At 38.5% G+C, this 20,219-nt stretch overlaps 1 protein-coding gene across 1 annotated transcript in view; it reads left to right on the forward strand.

Moving 5' to 3' along the window:
- vta1 (vesicle (multivesicular body) trafficking 1) overlaps positions 1-20,219 on the forward strand; it is a 37,594-nt gene continuing 17,375 nt past the window's right edge. The window contains exons 1-5 of the mRNA XM_028040222.1: positions 1-206; positions 5,886-5,980; positions 9,558-9,685; positions 13,389-13,464; positions 16,781-16,895. Coding sequence (XP_027896023.1) covers positions 116-206; positions 5,886-5,980; positions 9,558-9,685; positions 13,389-13,464; positions 16,781-16,895 — 505 coding nt within the window. The 5' untranslated portion in view covers positions 1-115. The remainder of the gene's footprint in view (positions 207-5,885; positions 5,981-9,557; positions 9,686-13,388; positions 13,465-16,780; positions 16,896-20,219) is intronic.

A 20,219-nucleotide genomic window follows, 5' to 3' on the forward strand; every position in this document is an offset into this window, starting at 1 on the left:
GATTGGATGGCTGCCTCCTATTGGACGGAGAGGCGGAAGCGACACAAACACTGCTAACAACAACACTGACCGTTTCCACCGAGTTTGTGTCTTGTGGAGGAGTTTTTGGACCATCATGGCTTTACCAGCCCAACTCAGAGCCATCCAGCACCATCTGCGGACCGCTCAGGAGCATGAGAAACGGGACCCGGTGGTGACTTATTACTGTAAGTCCTCAGCTAACGCTAGCTGTTAGCTCATCGGCTTTGTTTACTTGGAAACAGGGCGGCTGCTTTGGCTTTAACTTTTATTCAAAGTGTTTCAGAGCGAAATTTCCTTAGTGATGAACACCGGCGGGATAAAAATAGTTAATTGTGAGTGACCGGTTATCGTTTGGGCAGTTCAAACTTTAGGAAAAGGCCAACGCTTCCGTAGCACAATCCTGACTACTGTTTAAGGTGCAAGGTTTCTCCTGATATTCTTAACTTTAGGCTGGATTCTGACTTTTATAAATGGCTACATGTTCTGGGAAGTTTCTGTTAGCATGAGCAAGTGTCTGTAAGTCTGTCAGACATTTCATTGTTTCAGAATGACGCAGCAGGTTAAAGTTTCTGTCCAGCAGGTTCAGGTTGTCCGCTTGATGACAAATGGCTCAACCTGCAGGAATGTACCGAACCCCTCTACAGTGGTGCTCTAAAGCCTCAACAAAACAATACAGAAACTGCTCAGTTTATATCCAATGGATCTCTAAAGGAGGCAGGACAGAAAACTGATCAAAACATAACTTTAGGTTAACGTCCTGCGGTTTTATAGTAACTACTTAAGTCACAAAACAACATTTACTTGAAATAAACTGAGTAGAAAATTACCTCTGAATCTGAACAAATCCAAAGTAAAGACTCATAAAATAAATGTTGACAAATATTATTTATTTCAGATGTTCAAAAAGAACTTCTTTAGGTTGAAAAAACAAGATAAATTTAAAAGAAAATGAGCTAAATTATTATCTAAATTTATAACAGGAATGAAGCGACAATAAAGATGTGGCAGAAAAATTACCTGGTTGGTTTACAGTTAAAGGGGTTTAAAAACTTTAAACATTGCAGGAATTTTAAAAAAAACTTTAAAATTTCTGCAATTTGACTCAGAAGTATGTAGCATCCTGCAATGACCTTTAATGACTTTGTACATATTATTGATTTGCGTTAATGACTGCCAGCTCCTGTAAAGGTGTGTGTAAATTCAGAGGCTGCATCTTTTGAAGGATCTGGTTGGCCAGGTACTTTGAAAGATGCAGTGACTGAGTATGGACACACCCTGTAACTGAGTAACCTCAACCTGATGTGCAATAGTTAGTTTTAAGGCTAGGCGCCGTCTTTAAGGCTAGTTGAAAACAGGTGCACAGGTCTGTGCATCTGTTTGCACAGATGAAACATTACAGGAAGTTACTGAATAGAATTGTTATCCAGATTTAATTGGAATATCAAAGCTGATCCGACCAACGACCTGCACAACAAACAGGTTCAAACGAAGGATCAAAGTTTAAAATCTGGTGAATTTAAACTTCCCTTTAGACATAATTAAAATAATAACGAAGAGCTGCGTCATGCTTTTTTGTAACATTTGTGGAAACCTTTAGATTTCTCCGGAACGTTGAGTCACTGCGTTGAACTATCCTGAATCAGCAGCTGTGACCTCAGCAGCTTGTTTCCACTTCCTCTGGTTCTGATTCACCAATATGCATCCTGGGATCAAAAGGAAATTAATCTAGTCATATTTGTGAGTGCTCTCAGACAGAGGACTCAGTGATTGATGCTCCACTCTTGAGCAGATGCGGTTGAAGCTTTGAAGTCTTTGAAATGCTTGGTGATTGTTGTCATCATTGGAAAAGTTGTTTCTCAGAAAAACTTTCAAGTTTGATTGGTAATTTTCTAAAAAGCATCTAATTTATTTTTCAGTCGGCCTTTTCTATACCCAATTGAAAGCAGAATTTTACACACAGAAAAAAACATGCACACATTTTTTTCACTGTCTGAAGTAAAATCAGTTTAAACTGGGTCAGAATTACTATTTTCCTATTTGTTAAAAGCCCCAAAACTTAGCAAGAACATTTTTTAGACTTTTTTGGTTATTTTCTTCAAAATTATTTCAGTGTTAGGGATGATTGTCTTTTAAACTGTCTGACTTGAGTTAAATGTTTTGGGTTTTCTTCCACACCATTCTCACATTAGTTAGCTGGAGTTCTGGCCCATCCCTCCTGACAGAACCAGGCTTAAAAAATAAGCATTTGCATGCCTAAATATTGTTTTATCAATCACATCAAAGCAGTTTTTATCTGTATTCTGCCAGATTACATTGATGTGAAAACATGTTCAGTATTACTTTACGGATTTCTCATTGGATGCAGATACACTAATTTATTCATATTTTAACAGTTTAACGTGTAGTTTTATCAATATATTTTCCCACAACTCACCCTTTGAGTGCATTCTCTGCAGACCCCACACATCCTGGACACAAACTGTTTAAACTTTTACCTTCAGGTGGCGCTCCAGAGACTCTGCTCTGTCACATGAAACCTTATTTTTCGGTTTTTATTAAAATGCATGCAAATACCTCTGTTATGTTATTTATGTGCTTCCTGTAAAGGTTACATATTTACACTTTGATCTGTTACTCTGAAAACCAAAGTTAAATTTCTTTCCTGTGCCACCATGTTGTCCAGTAGAGGCCTGGAGTTTGGGTTGGATGCGGGTCAGACGTGGCCTAGTGAGGGCGCCAGGCCACTGGAGGTCAGCAGCACCAAGTGTTTGGACCGCTGGGCTAGCTGGGGCTCGTTGGGTTCTGAGCCGCCTCTCTGCAGACGGTCAGGCTTTATGACAGAAGCAGCTTCAGGAACGAGCTCCAGTCTAGTTTCCACTCAAATCTCCTCATGATGTGCAAGTGGTCTGGATTTCCTACGTCTTCCAGACAGTAAATGCAGCACCAGTTAAAGACGAGGCAGCTGGATCTGGTTCAGGCAGAACTGGAGAAGTGATTGAGACATTTTCATAAACACAGAAAAAACCTGTCCGATAGGAATGTATTTGATCAGAACTCTCATCAGAGTCCTGAAGCTTTTATCCATCTCTTTAATCAGCGTGTCAGCCTGCAGATGACCCAGCTGATGCTCGGAGCGGTGCGATCGCTTTCAGCGGCACTCAGAACCATGATTCATTCAGCTGTAATGATTCTGCAGAACTCACCTGCAGCTCGGCTGTTTGGCTGCATTACAAACACCGTTTCACACTGATTGGGTCGCTGACGTTGTTAATGACTCCAGCTCTGATTTTGCTGCCAGTGTTTGTGAGTTATGACTCGTTCTGATCCTCTGATAGTGAGATTTCTGGTCAGGTTTTACTTTGGCAGCGTTAATGTAAATATTTTACTACTCTGCAAATATTAGCCCCATTTAGAGCGACTGGATGCTTATGGAAGCAGCTTGTGGGCTGATTTAATGTGCAGTCTATGAGCTTTCATTGTGTTACCCGATTTAACACGTTGCTGGGTTTAAAGATGCGGGTCAGAACCGTCCAGGCTGTTCTTTAGAGCTAATGGACCTCTGGAAACCGTTCCAGAGTCAGGAAGAACTTGATCCGTTTCCTCATATCCATCTTTTAACTTATAACATCAACAGAATCTGGAAACATCCTGGAAAACTCTGGAATGTCATTGAAGTGTTTTCCATGTGAAAGGAGGAGAAAAGAAAAGAGAAATGGAAAAATTAATCCAAACTTTATTTCCTGTTTCATCCATCAGACTGTCATTCATTCATCTGTTTATCTGTCTTTCCCTCCTTCAGTCCATCATTCCATCCATCCATCCATCCATCCATCCATCCACCCATCCATCCACACACACACACATACATACATACATACATACATAATTAGCTATTCTGAGTCTGATCAATGCAGAAATATTTGTGTTAAATTCAAAAGATTAAGCTTTTTTTTATTCAAGCTTCAAAACTGGGTAAAGAAATGGAAAATGTTTCCTGGAGAAGTTTATAGTTTTGACATCAAAATGTTCTGAACTCCTTTAAAACATTTGTACGTCAGTGAAGAGGAAACGGCTGCAGATAGAGGCTGAAGTCACCGGAGCTGATCAGCAGAGCGTTTCTATTTCTGGCTGGATATTTCTCAGAATGAAGACAGGTTCTGTCCTGCCTCTGCAGTGCTGCGTTTCACACCTGCTGTGGGAAAAAAAAAGTTTTTAGCCTTTCTCACACAATGTTAGAGCAGTTTCCATTTTTATCTGAGCTGTGGTCAGCAGCAGGAAGTCTTCATCGTCCTGAACAGGAAGTAGCTAACAGCAGGACAGAAAGAAATGATGCTGAGATAATCTCAGAGAAAACCAGGAAATACAAATATCAGCTGGTCTTAAAGCTGCAAGTTAAGAGAGATTCCTGTAAGCTGACCAGTTGGGTGTGCTGACCAGCAAGGGCTGAACTGGGCAAACTGGGAGGAATGGGCCGAGTGGGAGGCCGTCCAGCTGCTTCTACAGAAGAAGCCTTTGTTTGTGCGTGGCTTCCTGCGCTGCAGGGCAGCATCCATGTTCTGGAAGCTGTGAGCAGCGCAAGTCCTGCTGCTGCCACGCAGACCGGCCCGTCTCCACGCTGCCTCTGTGAAACGGGAACTTTGTTCTGCTGGTTGCTGTGCAGGACGATGACGCTGAACACAAAGCGCTGCCGACGGCAACGAGGCGGCCCAAAACACGACAGAGACATTTAACTGACCAGTCAAACTGCATCTGGTTAACATCACTGATAACTAACCTGACCTGCAGCCAGGAAAAACTTTAGTTAATGAATATAATAAATGCAGAATTAATGCCTAAAAACGGTGAATATCCTCCAAACCAGAGCAACAGCAAATAGGAGATTTGTGACGATAATGGGACTTTTATGTTTGTCAAAACATTTTTCAGTCAAAAATAAAAGTACTTTACTGTTAGTAAATGTTAGGAAAATACATTTTATTTCAGTGTAAAATGATCTTCTGGTGTGAAACTTAAAATTCCAGTGAATAGATTAATGCAGCTAAAAAGGACAAATTCTCTAAAATGAATAATTGTTGTGTAATAAAATGTCTTAAGAATTTTTGGATTTAGAAAAGAAAACTAACAATTGATAGTAACTGATAATGTGAATCAACTCCTCTTTAAAATAAATCAGAAAATCTGGATTTAAAAAAATCCCTGAAATTATTGCATTTACCTTGAAAAATGCTACTGAAAATAAAGTAATGCAGATTTAGAAATTAAAAGAAAAAATATAAGGACAGAAAATTATGATGTGATTTTAAAAGATTACGTTTTAAAGAGTTTTCCTTAAAGGGAACAATGGAAAGTAAATGATTTTCAAAAAACTAAAAGTCTTTTAAAAATATAAGTCTTATAACAGATGTGACTTAAAAGAAAATACTCAGTGAAATAAATAATTATGCTTTAAGAAAACAAATTTCCTCTGAAAACATGTAGAACTTTTTAAGAGAAGCAAAATTTATTCCAAAATTATAATTTTTAGAAAACCTTGAAATAATAAAATACTCTTTTAAAATATATTAATTTACTTTTGTAATGATTTTTATTATTTTTAAAAATCAGTTACTTTCCTGAGAAATTACAGGAATTTAAAAAAATCTTTCAAATGAATTTATTGTACATCAGAAAGTAGCTAATCATTCACCTTTTGAAGATAATTAATCTGAAATGAATGTTTGATTTTGAAATAAAATGGTTAAATACGTAGCACTGAAAACACGTTAATGAAGTTGTAATTCTCTCTGTTGGCTTTTAAAGGCACTAATGAAGGATAAACCCGAGTTCTTTAAAGTTCTGTCAACATGTCCGTCCTCCTGCTGCAGGTCGGCTCTACGCCATGCAGACCGGCATGAAGCTGGACAGCAAGACTCCGGAGTGCAGGAAGTTCCTGGTGAAGCTGATGGACCAGCTGGAGACGGTGAGTCTTCCTCCTCCTCCTCCTCTTCTTCCTCTCTGTGTGCGATCCCATCTAGGCTGCCAGGGACGGGTAGTTTGGCAAAGTGCAGGTAATTCCTGCCATTAGCTGCACTTTAGCTGAAGATCAGAGTTTCATGGTGGGATGCATTAGGCTCTGCAGGAGGCTGTGTCTTCCTTCATCTAAATCTCCACTCCACAGAGACTCTTTGAGAACCAATATAATCATCCTTTCTAACTTTTTGCATCACTTGTGTTGTATATTATATATGTTTATGCAATCCTTCCACTTTATAGTATGTTATGCCTTTTTCTGATCATTTCAATTAAAAATCTTAAGTTTCTTCAGTTAAGTCCTGCAGTCAGAGCGCTGGTTTGATCAACAAGAAACAGACTCAGGACTGGGGTCAGACTGTCAGCTTTTTCAGAAAGGCCAGAGTCCATTTCACTCTGCAGCCTGTTCAAAATAACAGAAACCCACAATCTGCAACAAGACCACTGATTTTAGGGGAAATGTTTTCTTTTCAAAGAAGAAAGAAGGGGTCAAGAAAAGAGGAAAATGAAAAAAATAAATAAGAAAGAGAAAAAATAAACTGGTAAGAGAAAAGAAAAATGAAAAATGGGAAAAAGAAAAGGACAATTAAAAAGGAAAAAATAAGGAAAGAAAACATTGTATTTGTTTATCACAAATAATAGAGCTAAGAATATGTGGACAATTTGTTCTGGTAATATGCATTTTGCAAGAATTATGTGGACGGCAGTAAATGTTACCTGATTATTTAAGTACAATACATTCAGGTTCTCTGTGCCTGAAATACAATTTATGATGGTTGTTTTTAGATGAATAAGAAATTGTAAAAGGTAAAGAAGTACTGAAGTCACTAAAACCATGTTAAGACGGACATTTTTTATTTTCCAAGAGATGAATAAACAATTTCTGAGGTTTGTGTTTGCTATGAAACACTTTTATTATTTATCACAACATTCAATAATTTTATCACCTGTTTTCCTAATATTCAGACTTGGCAAATAATTTACCAGTAATTGTAGTAAATTACACAAGTGATCTATATGATCTATAAACCGTCATACAGATACATCTGAGTAATGCTATGATTAAAAGACATAAAACCAGAAGTCATTTAGTTTTTATATTTAAATAGAGATTGTTGACTTCATTTGAATAAAATGTTCTTAAGGGAAGATTCAGGTAAAATATTTATGCTATTCTTCATGTGCAATAAATGCATCATAGTTCCAAACTTATTGTTTTAAGTAATCATGATTATATGAAATGCTTGTTCAGAGCAATCTGTTTCTATAAAAGGTATTTGGACAAACGATGACACTGGCTGCCTTAACGATGAACATTTCATAGACGGTGCAGGAAAGAAGAATTTCATCACCTTAAACAAACCTCAACTCAAGAGTTTCCACATTTTTAGAGTTTCTGTGCAGCAACTTTTGGCAGTTCTATAAACCGTACATAAACCTGGTCTGTGCAGCAGCAGAAGAAAAAAGAAGAGCTGCAGGACTTTCCTTATTAATCACTCGGAGCCAATTAAAGTCGACCCAATTTACCCTGCAGACAGCTTTTACAGAAGCTGTGGAGATCTTAATAGCGTCACAGTCTGGATGCAGAGTCACATCCTCAACTTTGATGCAGTTCTTCAGTTTTCAGACTCATTAGCCGTCCTCAACTATCCGGCATGGTTTTAAGTTTCACGATGCATCACCAAGCTATGATGGACTCCTTTTAAACTTAGGACTAAAAACATCTGGGTTGAATAGAAGAAGTGAGACACATCCGACATGTTTCCATTTCATCAAAGTTGAAGATGACTTTTTGTCTTTTTCCTGCCATTAAAAGAGTTTTACAAATACAAGCTGGGATCTTCCTAGAGAATAAATGAATCGGCACATTAGCCATCGCAGCTTTCTCCCTGCTGACTGGTTCAGCTGGACTCATTAAATCTGTTTTGCTCTGTCATCGTCGGCTCTGGTCTCAGACGGTTTGCTCTCTCTGGGGAGGTAGAAATCATTCGTTTAAAAGCTGGTTTCATTCTGAAGCCCAGACTGCTGTCAATCACTGAGGTCTGTTTGATTCTGATTAACAGGTGAATTCATCTCAGTACAGACATGAAATGATAAAGGACCATTCTGTCTCATTTTATGTTGTTTTTAGTGATGCGTTGCGTACGCTACTAAAGGAAGTACTTTCTGTCATTTGTGTAAATATGAGCGACAATATATAACTTGTGGAGTTCCTCAAAGCGCCGTTCTCAGTCTGCGTATATTCATCACACAAATTTATATCATTATCAGCACATGGCCAGAGTTCATTACTGTTAATGTGTTATTTTTTAATCTTTTCTTATTGAAATAATCAACAACTAATCTGGTGATCAAATTAGTTGATTACCAAATCAACTAATTGTGCAATTGTGCATTTAAGATTAAAAACCTTTTTTGTCTGTCAAAATCTCTACCCAGAACTCTTCAAGTGATGTAAGGAAAAAAAATACATCTTTTGCTATTAAATTATTAATCAGTTAATCAAAAGATAGTTAACTGATTAGGAGAATCTGAAGATGACATTTTCTTCTCTTAAATGTTTATCATTATTATTCCACCTAGAGCTGTAAAAAATTACATTGGGATATTATTGGTAAACATTGTCTAGATAATATTCCACTGCAGTATATTGTCAAAATTTGCAATATCTGTTTCTTTGAGCTTCAGCGTCTTGCTAACTGAGCTCAGAATCTATGACTGCCTTTACATTTGTTCAAAACAATTTGTTTTGATGACCTGAAATATCGAAATATAAAAACAACCAAGAAAGAGCAGACATGTCCAAGGAGTTTGTGTAATAGCTAAAGTCCTTGATGTTTGATGGTTCCGTGATTCAGAACCAGTCTTTGTTTGGAAGAAGTGACCTTCACCTTCCACCACTTTACATGTTTATTGAAATAAGCATCCTAAACAACCTTTACAAATATCTGACTATCGTTGCATTTCCAAAGTGAAGCTGTTTTTTTTCCGATGAAACATTAGCTTAACACCAACATGGAATCCAGAGAGAAAGAGATTCCTTTGATCCCAGGTTCTTTATGTTCCCTGCATGGTTTTACATTCCTGTGCTGCTTAACACATCCACTGATCAAACCAGAGAACAGAGTATCTATTCAGGCCTCTCAGGGTCCACCTACCGGGGGAAACCAGAGTGGTTTCTTTAGTGCTTTTACTAGAAACCTGAAGCCCTGTTGGACACAGTAACAGAGAGAAAGAATGGAGCTGAAAGGACTGGAGAAAACATGAGTCTGATGTCACACTAGATGGCGCTCACTTTGGAGAAAGCAGTTCTTAAGGTTCTGGATTACTTTCTTTTAATCCTTTCTACAATATATAAAAACTTCCATCCGCCAAACTGATTGGCATGTGGACCGGATTACGTTCTGAATTCCTTTTTGGCACCAAATGGTTTTAATCTGCAAGTTAAACACCAGATTACAACAAATCAGCCAACAGGAAGCTAAGATCAGAGTTTTTCCACCGACTGTGTGATGTTTGTTTTGCAGATGAAGAAGGAGCTGATTGAAAACGATTCCATCACTCAGGAGGTGGTCGGCAACGCTCACATCGAAAACTACGCCTTAAAGCTGTTCCTGTACGCCGACAACGAGGACAGAGCAGAACGGTTCCACAAGTAAGGAAATGACAGAAGACGATTGGTTGATAGGAGACGATGCAGGCCGGTCGGGCTGCTCCGCGATGTCAACACTTTGATTATGATGCGTTTGCGCTGTCAGATCAGCACAGTTTGCTTCTGAATCCGATGATGTTTGTTGTCCAGCTGTTTACTCCACCAACCACCGCCACATCTGGCTGCGTTTTATGCTCACGGCTTTCAGACACAACACGCTCTCGCGCAGCATGACTTCATGTTTCATGTCCTTTGAACCTTTCGTTTCCTAGCAACAGGCGGTGACTCATGCAAAGACTTTTCACTTCAGACCACATGTTCAGGTCTACATGTAAACAGTTGTGTTAGGTTACTTAGTTTATACGTGAGCTTCACTGCAGCAGTCTGGAGACTTTTACTTCCTTTTTCCTTCACAAAACAAAACACTTGATTACAGGGCGCCGTTAGCAGCTGTGTGTTACAATACTTCCAGGACTGTAGCTGTGTGTCCATTGACCGTGTTGTTGCGCAAATTGGAATTACAAAAATAAATTTGTTTAATGGAAATGCAGCAATTTTGAAAAAGAAAAGTCACATTTTTCACTGCAAAGTTTTTGCACTAGGAAACGCCTTTTCTGCATCACCTGAGTCATGACCAACAGCCAGACGTTATTACTGGCAGAAGAGACAAAGACAGCAACAGGAAGTGGTCATAGGATGATGGCGTGGCAAGATTTTTAATCACTTATCATGTGAACAAACTTATTCATGTGATTTTAATTGACTTTCTTATTTAATGAAAACACCAATTGGAGAATTGTGTTTTTTCAACACTAGCATAATATAGACAACATTTTTATGGACATTCATAATGGAAATACAGCTAATTTTGACAGATGATGCCAAAGGATAGAAGAGTGTGGCCACATTAAATTGAGCTTATCCACACAAACACCTCTGACAAATGATTTGTACATGATGCAAAAAACAATAATCACCTTTTTTACATTAAAAAAGGCAAAAGAGGAAAATGAAGCATATAAAACGGAACACAAAAACACACAAGCTTGTGTTTCTACTCAACTTAGGACTTTTTATTGACTTATATTCATTTTAGTAACTGCATTTATGCCCAAACCAAACATTAACTTCTACCACAGCCAGTATATTGCTAACCATAAATTTTAACCTTAACTCACACTATACCTTTAACCATAATCCCTAACCCTGAAAGAGAGACTCCATCACATCAGGACTGGGCTCTGCTCCCCATAAGGTCCATCAGTCTTTAGAAGGTCAGTGAATAAGCTCCTAAATAGTTTACAGAAATGACTACATATATATACAAGCATTTTGGTGATCATTACTGCACCTACCTTAAAAATATTGTGTATTGGCAGAGTTAAGTAATGCTGTGGAATAAAACCAGTTTGTCCCATTTCCCTGTCAGGAGCAGGTCAAAGGTCGGATGTCCAGAGTGAGAAATGCCTTTTATGATGCTTTTAAACTTCTAAATCCAACCAGGACCCTGTGCAGCTCCCCCAGTATGGAGAGAAGGCATCCAGTGGCCCTCTGAGATCACAACTATTTCCACATTATAACACCACCATGCCACCACCATGCTTTTATTCATTACCCATCAGGAGACCTTCCAAATGTTTAGCAAATGTCTTAAGGGTTTTTTATAAATTAATTCTGTGACCACTCTCCAATAAAGCTTTGCTGTTTTAAATGTGCAGCTTAATTTACATTTCAGCTCTTGAATAAAAGAGAATAATTGTAAAAAGCTCCCAAAACTTACCTAAATCTAATAAATTGTTTATGGAAACTTCAGTAAAACCTCTATAAGATCTTATAGATTGGTACTTCAATCCCTAAAACAGATCAGCCTCTCTCTTGTTACCAACACAACTGAAACATTAATGAAAGCCAGGCCAGGTGGGTTGGATTTCCCTCTTAATGGTAGCGGTAGGTGTGAGGAGCAATCAGCAGGTTGTACAGGATGAATAGCATCAGAGATGTTTTCAGTGTAAACAGGCAGTCAGAACCGTTCTGTTTCCTGCAGCTGTGTTTAACAAGATCAAGTCACATTTCTGCTCCGCTGAACGCAAACAACCTGCAGTTTAATGAGAAGCAGCAGGCGTCTGCAGTGTGTTTACACAAAGGCACAAATAACCCGTCATAAATAAACAGAATTATATTCAATCTGAAGCTCAGAGGTGAGTTGGTAGAAACCCAACCAACCTCTGATGGAGTTTATTCATTCTTCTCGTCTTCATTCTGCTTCCATGATGGGACAAACTCGGATGTTTATATCCACTTTTAACCTCCATGAACATCATTTACGTGGCGACATTTCAATGTTTTATTTGCGCTGGTATTTTGTAATGTGCCATTCTGACCTTGTTCAAACTTATTTTCCTTTTTCTTCAAATCAATCCTTAATTATAAGGATTAGTCATAAAACTTAATAGCTTATGAAGCTCAAAGTTAACATGAAACAATGATGCATTGAAAGTTTAACTTAAAATTGATCAGATACATGTTTTAACTCTACAACAATGTTAACGAGACACTTTATTTATTCTCTCACCAACTAGTCTCACAATAAGATCTTTATCAGTTACATATAGCTTTTTTACTCTTCAGAAGGACATAAAATCGCTTTATATAAACAGTCAAATATCTAACCAAAAACATCTCCAACATTTTTACGCAAGCTTCTGCACTTTGTTGGGTCTTGGCACCCAGCGTGGCTAATGGGATCGTCATGTCTGAATGTCTCCCTGCAGCCTGAAGTCGGAGCATCCGTCACATTGAACCCCCGACCAACACTTTGAAGTCATGTAAATGAGAGCAGTTTTCCACTAAAACCCAGAAAACCTCTAGGCGTTGAACGGCTGTGATGCAGCAGCCGACTGCCTGACAGAAAAAACTGACTGAAATGGGTCGAAATTTAAAAGCTTGTGAAGTTTGACAAGAGATTTCTATTAGCTTCCAGTTTATGAAGCCATTTTGTTTTATACTTAATGGGATATGAGATGCTAATAAAACTAAACGTTTCTGTACTGATCTGTTGATCATTAGAAATGCAACATCTCTGTCCACAGATTGCTGAGGCTCAGAGCAACATGTTGCATCACAAAACGAGGCTGCAAAGTCCAAACCTGAAGCATCCTGAATGTCTTTGAGCCAAAATGTTGCATTTTAGGCATTTGTCTGCTTTTTCTGAAGTGGGAACAGCAATGTTTGAGGTCTTTCTTTTTTAGTTTAAAACCCCCAAAACTATTTCAGTTCCAGCTGTGGCGTCTGCTGCGGGGCCAGAGTAATTTGTCTGTATTTCCACATCATTTAGCAGATGTTTCTTTTCAAAACAGCTTCTAAATTAAGAATTTATTCATCCAATAAACACATCGGCCAGTTTAACAGCTTCTCAAACAAACACACTGAAGGACAATATACAACGTTGCTCTTTTTAGGTCTTCTGTTTCTTTCATGAGTTTTGGATTTCTCATTCTTCAAGTGCAGTAGAAAACAAATAAACTATTTTAAAATGTATGGTGTTACGTTTGTTATCCATGTATTGTATTGTGTGTATTGTACTGGAGTTAAACGTTTGGGGTGAACATTAGGGTGATGGGAAGGAGGCCCTAATGTATCTGAATCAGTAAAACACCAGAAGAAACATGAATAAAATGGTTGATCTGACGTCTTTTTCTTTCTGCAGGAACATGATCAAGTCCTTCTACACCTCCAGCTTGTTGATGGACGTTCTGTCTGTTTTTGGGGAGCTTTCAGACGAGGTGGGTGAGATGAGACAGCAACAAAAAACAAAACAACCTGCGTCATTTCATTCTGCTTTGAGTTATCAAAAGAATTTCCCCCCATTCTGTTAGATTTAGAACACAATTATGGATCAAACAGAGTAAAGGCACAAACAAAACCCAGCTCTATTTATCACTTAAAACGCTCTCAGACTGTCCAATGTTATCATTGTTGCATTTGATGGTCAACACATTATCTGCAGCTGGCAGGCGATACTATCTCAGCTGTTTGTTGTGAAAGCTTTGACTCGTGTTTTGAAAAACTAACTTCCCAGGATCATTTTCATCCATCCTCCCATTAATCTGTGCAGAGTGGTAAGCAATTACCAAACTCCTGCTGCTCAGCCAAACTACCCGACGTGATCAGAGCCAAACATGTTCAAAGATCCTGACATGTCCCGCTGAATTCTGTGATAAATGGTGCGTAAAGGTGTTGGACATTAAATCAAAAGGAGCAATCATGACAAACCACAGAGAGGCTGATTAACGGGGAACTGTTGGAGTGTTTGCAACAGGAAGTGCTGTTCTGTCCTCACTCATGTCAGGAACATCAGCAGCATCAGATCTTCACCTGACTTACAAACCAGAACTTTAACATCTTTGTTCTGCTAACTTTTAATGGCTAAATAAAGAAGAGCAAATGAGTCATTTCTTCACTCTGGCATATTTATCAAAGGATCGAATGGATTTCTGCAGATTAACTTTACGTACTTTAAACTTTATCCGTCTTAGCTTCTAATTACATTTAAAGTAGCACAAATATTAAATAGGGAGTGAAAGGCAAACGATCCTTCACGTCACATTAGCTTTAGCATTATTTCAAAACTGAATCGATCAGGTTAAAAAGTACAGATGAGGAATTTCAATTCTCCCTGTTCAACCTGAAGCTTACATTTGAATCTAAAATGTTTCTCCATTCCTCGTCTCCCTGCTGAATATTTCAGATGAAACCTGAAACAACCACAATGACATCATCATAACCGCTACTGTCTCTAGTGAAGCAAATATTGCATCAGCCAACATTTGCAAAAATGTGAAGTACAGTGCATTGGTAATGTTTGGTGGAATATTTAAAAGAATGATGTAACCAGACAGAAACAAAATTGATGTTGTGCAAATTCTGATGTTTTAGAGACTTTGGGGTCACAAATGGGGTCTCAGGGCTGTTTTGTTGGAGTTTTTGCCATTTTTCTTAATTTGATACAGTTTTATGGGGAAGAGGATATTTTTTTAAATGTTTCCAATAATTATCTGCTTCTGTCTTCATGAGGCCTGCAGACTGTTATAATGGTAGTTTTGTTTTAGGTAAAACAAAGTGAAAACTCCTCTGTTTACATTCATATTCAAATTCTCCATTAGTCGTGGCTTAACGGATGGATCGGTCCATTAATAGTGTGTGTGGCTGAAGAAAACAAAGCTGGACTCTCTCCTCCTGAGTCATGAAAACATCAGCTGAACTCTTGTTTTGTTCACACCGTTCGACTCAGACAGGAACGCTCTGTGACTCGGCCGGCAGACGCTGGTTTCTGCTGTCACACTGCGCTGATGTTCTGGTTCTGGTTCGGCTTTTTCAGCAGAGCTTTATGTCTCTGATGATTTTCTGGTTTTAATCCTGAAGTTGCAGCCTTCACAGATTTTATCCTGTCCAGAGTGTGAAATTAGGGGTAGTGTGTGAGTTGCTGTTAGCATGTCTCTGCCTGGATCAGGACTTAAATAATTGGTTAATCAATGCAAGGATTATGAGGTTTTAGTTATAAAGATTCTGGTGCTATTTATGTTTTTATTGTTTTTGTCATGAAATTACATAGCAGCCGGTTTGTATAGTGATTCTCTTCCTTTCTGTGGAGCTGCAGGAGCCAACAATGCTACTCTTTCAGCATGGAAATCAGAATTTTAATAGGTTTGTTTGATGCAAAAGAGGATTTTTAACAGTTATGTTAAAAATAATTGTATTCACTTTTGTCTCTACAAACAGAAAAACTTTTGCATTATTTATGGAATATTTGCAGGTTTCTTCATAGAGCATATGTAGCTCTACCAGGCTATCCAAGCTGCTTTTTTTTTAGAAATCTCAGTATCTCAGCTTGGAAAGCTGAGAGGGGCATAATGTTACTTAATATTATTGGGTGGTACTTGCAAAACTGCCAATCCAGGAGCAGCATTCATTTCTCTTGTTGCTGATTTGTTTTACCTTCCAGAGACACGATGAGGAAGTTAAGATATTAACTTATGCAGTAGTGGTAAAACAGTTTCTAATGTTTAAGGTATATTTGGTGTTTTAAATGATTAAAGTAGGCAGCTAAAAGCATTTTAGAGATGCGCTCAAGCATTTGGTACTTTTAAGCTAGGTGCTAGCTAGCTTTGCTGGTGGTTATGGAGAGAGAGAAGTAGAGAGTATTGGACATTACCCTGTCCCCTTCCCAAGCAGAAGAGACATCTTTTTTTAAGAATATCTTCTCCATTAGTCACCTGTTACTTGAAATGTTCACATGAAAAGTCCTTTCCTTCCCTTTTTTAGTTTCATATCACATCAGTGTTTCTTTCCCTGCTGGAAATGACCAACTTCAACCTTTAGACATGCCAAGGTCAAACAAACACAGCTCTCGTCCAAAACTCCATTGTTTCTGTAGAACATGGCACTTATCTGGAAGAAGCAGGTGTTTCTACAGTCGCTCTTATCAGCATCACGTCGGTGTGAATGTGTCCGTCTTGGTCCTTTTTACCCCTTCTGCTCTTTTTCTCACATTCCAAACATCCACCAACACTAAAAAAGAGCAACTGTGATGTTTTAGAGTGATATCTGCAGGACTCCAGTAATTAGGCCACAGTTTTATATCGCCTGTTCTCCAGAAAATCCCTTTTATTATAGGAGTGACACAGAAAGCAACTATTTAAGGCTTATTACGATGAAAATTTGCCTCAAAGTTGGTATGATGGAAGACATCCTTACATTAGGACCCGTCTTAGTAAAAGGCCTAGTGTAACTCAAAGACCTGAAGAGTTGGTAAAAACTTACAATGATCGACCAAACACCCAGAAACCGTCTCTGTCCTTAATATATCCTCAGGGTTGAGATTTATGCTGAGTTTGGTAGTGAATGGTGCTGAAACTGACTTTATGACATAAGACACAGCCTTTCATTTATAGTTAATAAGAGTGATAATTGCGATAAAGTTCGAACCAAACAAGATTCAGTGATTATCCTTCAGCAATATTAATATTTATTCCTTTGTTACACTTTGTTCCAAGACTGACCTCCTACTTGTAAAATATTGGACGTTTTAATCTTTTCCAGAACATCCAGCACCGGAAGTACGCCCGCTGGAAGGCCACCTACATCCACAACTGTCTGAAGAACGGCGAGACCCCGCAGTCCGGCCCCATCGGCATGGATGAGGATGAGGAAGCAGGTGAGATCCTCTGATACAGTCCTGTTCCTCCACAAGGCAAACACCCAGTCCCATTTCTTTAAGGAACACTTCCTCAGATGACGGGGTTTAATCTGTGTGTGACGGTGTGTGTTCAGTCTGGCATGGCATTGTTCTGGTTATCAGCTCTCAGGAGCGGGAAAGGCCTGCAGTCAGAGGTGTAGCCTCTGAAAGATTAGAAGAGTGTGAGGGCTAGATTAGTCATGTAATATGTTCTCACAGGCAACAAGTTTCAGCTTTTTATATAAACAACTCTTTTTTTTTTTTTAAGAATTGGATCTAAATGTTTTAGCCTTAGAAGTCTCTTTTTTATTGCGTGAATAAGAAATGACTTAAAAGAAAAAAGAATATCAGTTTCAGATCAACTCTGACCTTTGCTGCCTTGAAAATCAATGAACTTTTATGCAGGTTTACACCATAAAACTTAACCTTTTAAAGAAAGAAAGCCTTGGAAAACCCCTTTGTTTGAGCTCATACGACCAGATATGCCCAGTAACAACCTTTAAAGCTACTGTTTGGGCAACTTTTTGTTGGGGGGGAAAATGGACTGGAAACTGGTTGATTGTTCCTGATTCTGCAGAAAGTAATTCAAAAGATAAGAATCATTTAGCAGAGACTCATTGTGACCTCTACCCACACACAGTGGACTAAATTTCTTGTTAAAAAGACAAAAAAGCAACTTTAACATTCAGTTGAAGTACCAGAGGTGTTTGTAAATATAATTTCAGGACTTTTTCTGACATTAATGTGACCTAAAAGACACAAAATCACCCTTAATGTGTTACTTTGTCAAAGCACTTTTTTATTTGCATTACAACGCCGAGTGTTTTTGGGTTAACCACCTGTTGGACTGCCAGGACTTCTCACACCTGTGTTCACACCAACCAGCAGATTCTCAGTTGCTTTGAGTCGTTGTTGTGCTGAACAAAGACTTTCCTCTTACAGTAATTTTGTTTCTGGTAGAGTTTTTACCGACAGAGACTGGTAATATTTCACCTATCTTTGTTTTGACCACAGTACAATTTCCCAAAAGGTTTGTTTTACTGTCCTCCACCGCAGCCCAGATATGAGACAAATACATGAGATTTTCATGATTTTTCTTGTTTTGTATCCTTATCCTGACTGTTACCCTTTACCAATCAGATCCCTCTGAGGCATTTGAAAGTAAAATGTCAGTAAAAAGTTGCTGAACTTTATTTAGGGTTAATCAGAGGTCCTTTCACCTTTTGCTGCAAGGCAACAATGCTACCAATGGCCACTGTGAGTCTTTTTAGCCTATTCAACATTTTAAATCACATCTAGCCACAGAAATGCACATCAGTATCATTATTCTTTCAGCAGACAGATCATGTAAGGAAGCAGCATCACATTTTAAGCTGTAAGAGATTCCTGAGACCAACCAGAGAACCCAACACAAACTAAGCAAGCAACCTAATCCACCAATTGACCAACCAACCAAGAAATCCAGTAAGCAACTTGACCCAACCAAGCCAGCTAACATTGCTAACGCAGCTCCAACCAAACCTAACAAAATAACCCAAACCAACCAGGTTTGATCTAAAAAGAGACTAACTTTGTTATTATCATAGCATGAATCTTCTGCAACTTCTCTTTCTGTTTGTCAAACTGAAAAGGCCAACATGTTTCTGACCCGCTTGGTCCAGTTTGGGTTTCTTTTTTTATCCTGGATTCTTCCACTGCTGATTTATTAGTTGATGGAAAATCCCTAAGACCTTTTTTGGGTTAGTTGTGTGTTTCTTTAATGGCTGTGACAGACTCACTTTAAAACAGCCCAGATGGTTGTGTGTTATCACAGAAAACATGTAAAAGAGTTGAGATTGTATCAAGGAGCACAGCAGACTGTTTGTCTTAGGATGTTGGAGGCCTAGATAGATCAGAGTGATTCAGGAGTTTAAAAACCTTCTGGGACGGTTAAGTGTGAACGGATTAGTATTCTGTATTTTCATTGTGACTGTGAAGCATTGTAATCACTGAATCATCCCAGACCCTGATGACTTCACCCAACGTTGAGCTTTTCCTTCAACCCTTGGGAATCTGCAACATCTGTTCTGACTTTCTTAGTTCATTATAAAAGTTTGATATTCTATAAAAAGCCTCTTGGGAACAGAACCAGACATTTGTTTTGACATAAGCACGTTTGGACTGAAACCTGTTTCCCTCCCTGGAAGAGGAAACTTGCAACATGCTTCTTAAGTCAGTGAAATTCCTCCCTGAAACAAAGCCCATCTGCTGGGCCACACTCACTCAGGCCACATACATTTGGGTTTGTCTGACCCCAAAACATGGCCAGTTTACAATGACGTCAACTTGTCAGAAAACACCCCAACGTCTGCTGGTGTTACCATCTTACTTTAACAGCTTGTGTTTTTTCTCTTCCCAGAATGCTCTGTTGTCTCTCTGACAATGATGACATCATGGTAGTTCATTCCCACTAACTTATACCTGATGTTATTGTCTGCCTCGCCCTTGTCTGAGTATTTTACTGAAGGTTAATTTTTTTTTCATTGGACAGTGTCTACAACTGTCCATGCATAGTTGGAGTCCGCCAACACTTAAGAACTCCTCTTAAAACACTTATAGTTAATTTTAGTAGTTAAAACACCAAATATGTTAGTATTTGTTGAGGAAAATATACATATTAATGAAAAGTTTCATGGAGATTAAGGCTGCTTTCACACAGCAGGCAAGTGTGACCCAAATCATTTTTCTGCTCTATTCTCAACCCTCTTCAAAAAGCAGAATATATCTCATAAAATGTCTTAAAATATGTTAGTCATCACCATTATGGTCTTTCACACTTAAACGCACATTCTTATAGTACAGTTCTTTATTACGTTGGGAAAATTGTACCTGAAGGAATGTTTCGTCTCAGAACGGTTCTTTAAAGTCCTTACTAGGTTTCATTTACCAGTTCACTTACGGCTTTAAAATGGAGATATTTTAGTATATTTTATTTTATTGAGGTGTTTTGAGAATAATTATGAATGTCATAAAGCTGATTTATCATCTCATCAGCGACTCTTCAGCTCCAGGCCCCATTCCTCTTCTGAAATATATTTCTGGTTATATTGCCATGAATAGAATTTAAACAGTTTGACTGAATTCCATATATTCAAACTATTTCACCAGAACCCATTTTTTACTTTCCTGCCTCCTGTGGGGCTTTTGGAAAAGAAATAATCTGTGGTTGGATCGAGTGAGGATGAGGAGTTTCGCTCCCTCTGCAGACAGACAGGCTCTGTAGGAGGTCCGTTCATTTCTTTGACTCAGTGACTCGTCTTAGTT

The sequence above is a fragment of the Xiphophorus couchianus genome, chromosome 15 (assembly GCF_001444195.1).
Source record: "Xiphophorus couchianus chromosome 15, X_couchianus-1.0, whole genome shotgun sequence".
Lineage (NCBI taxonomy): Eukaryota > Metazoa > Chordata > Actinopteri > Cyprinodontiformes > Poeciliidae > Xiphophorus > Xiphophorus couchianus.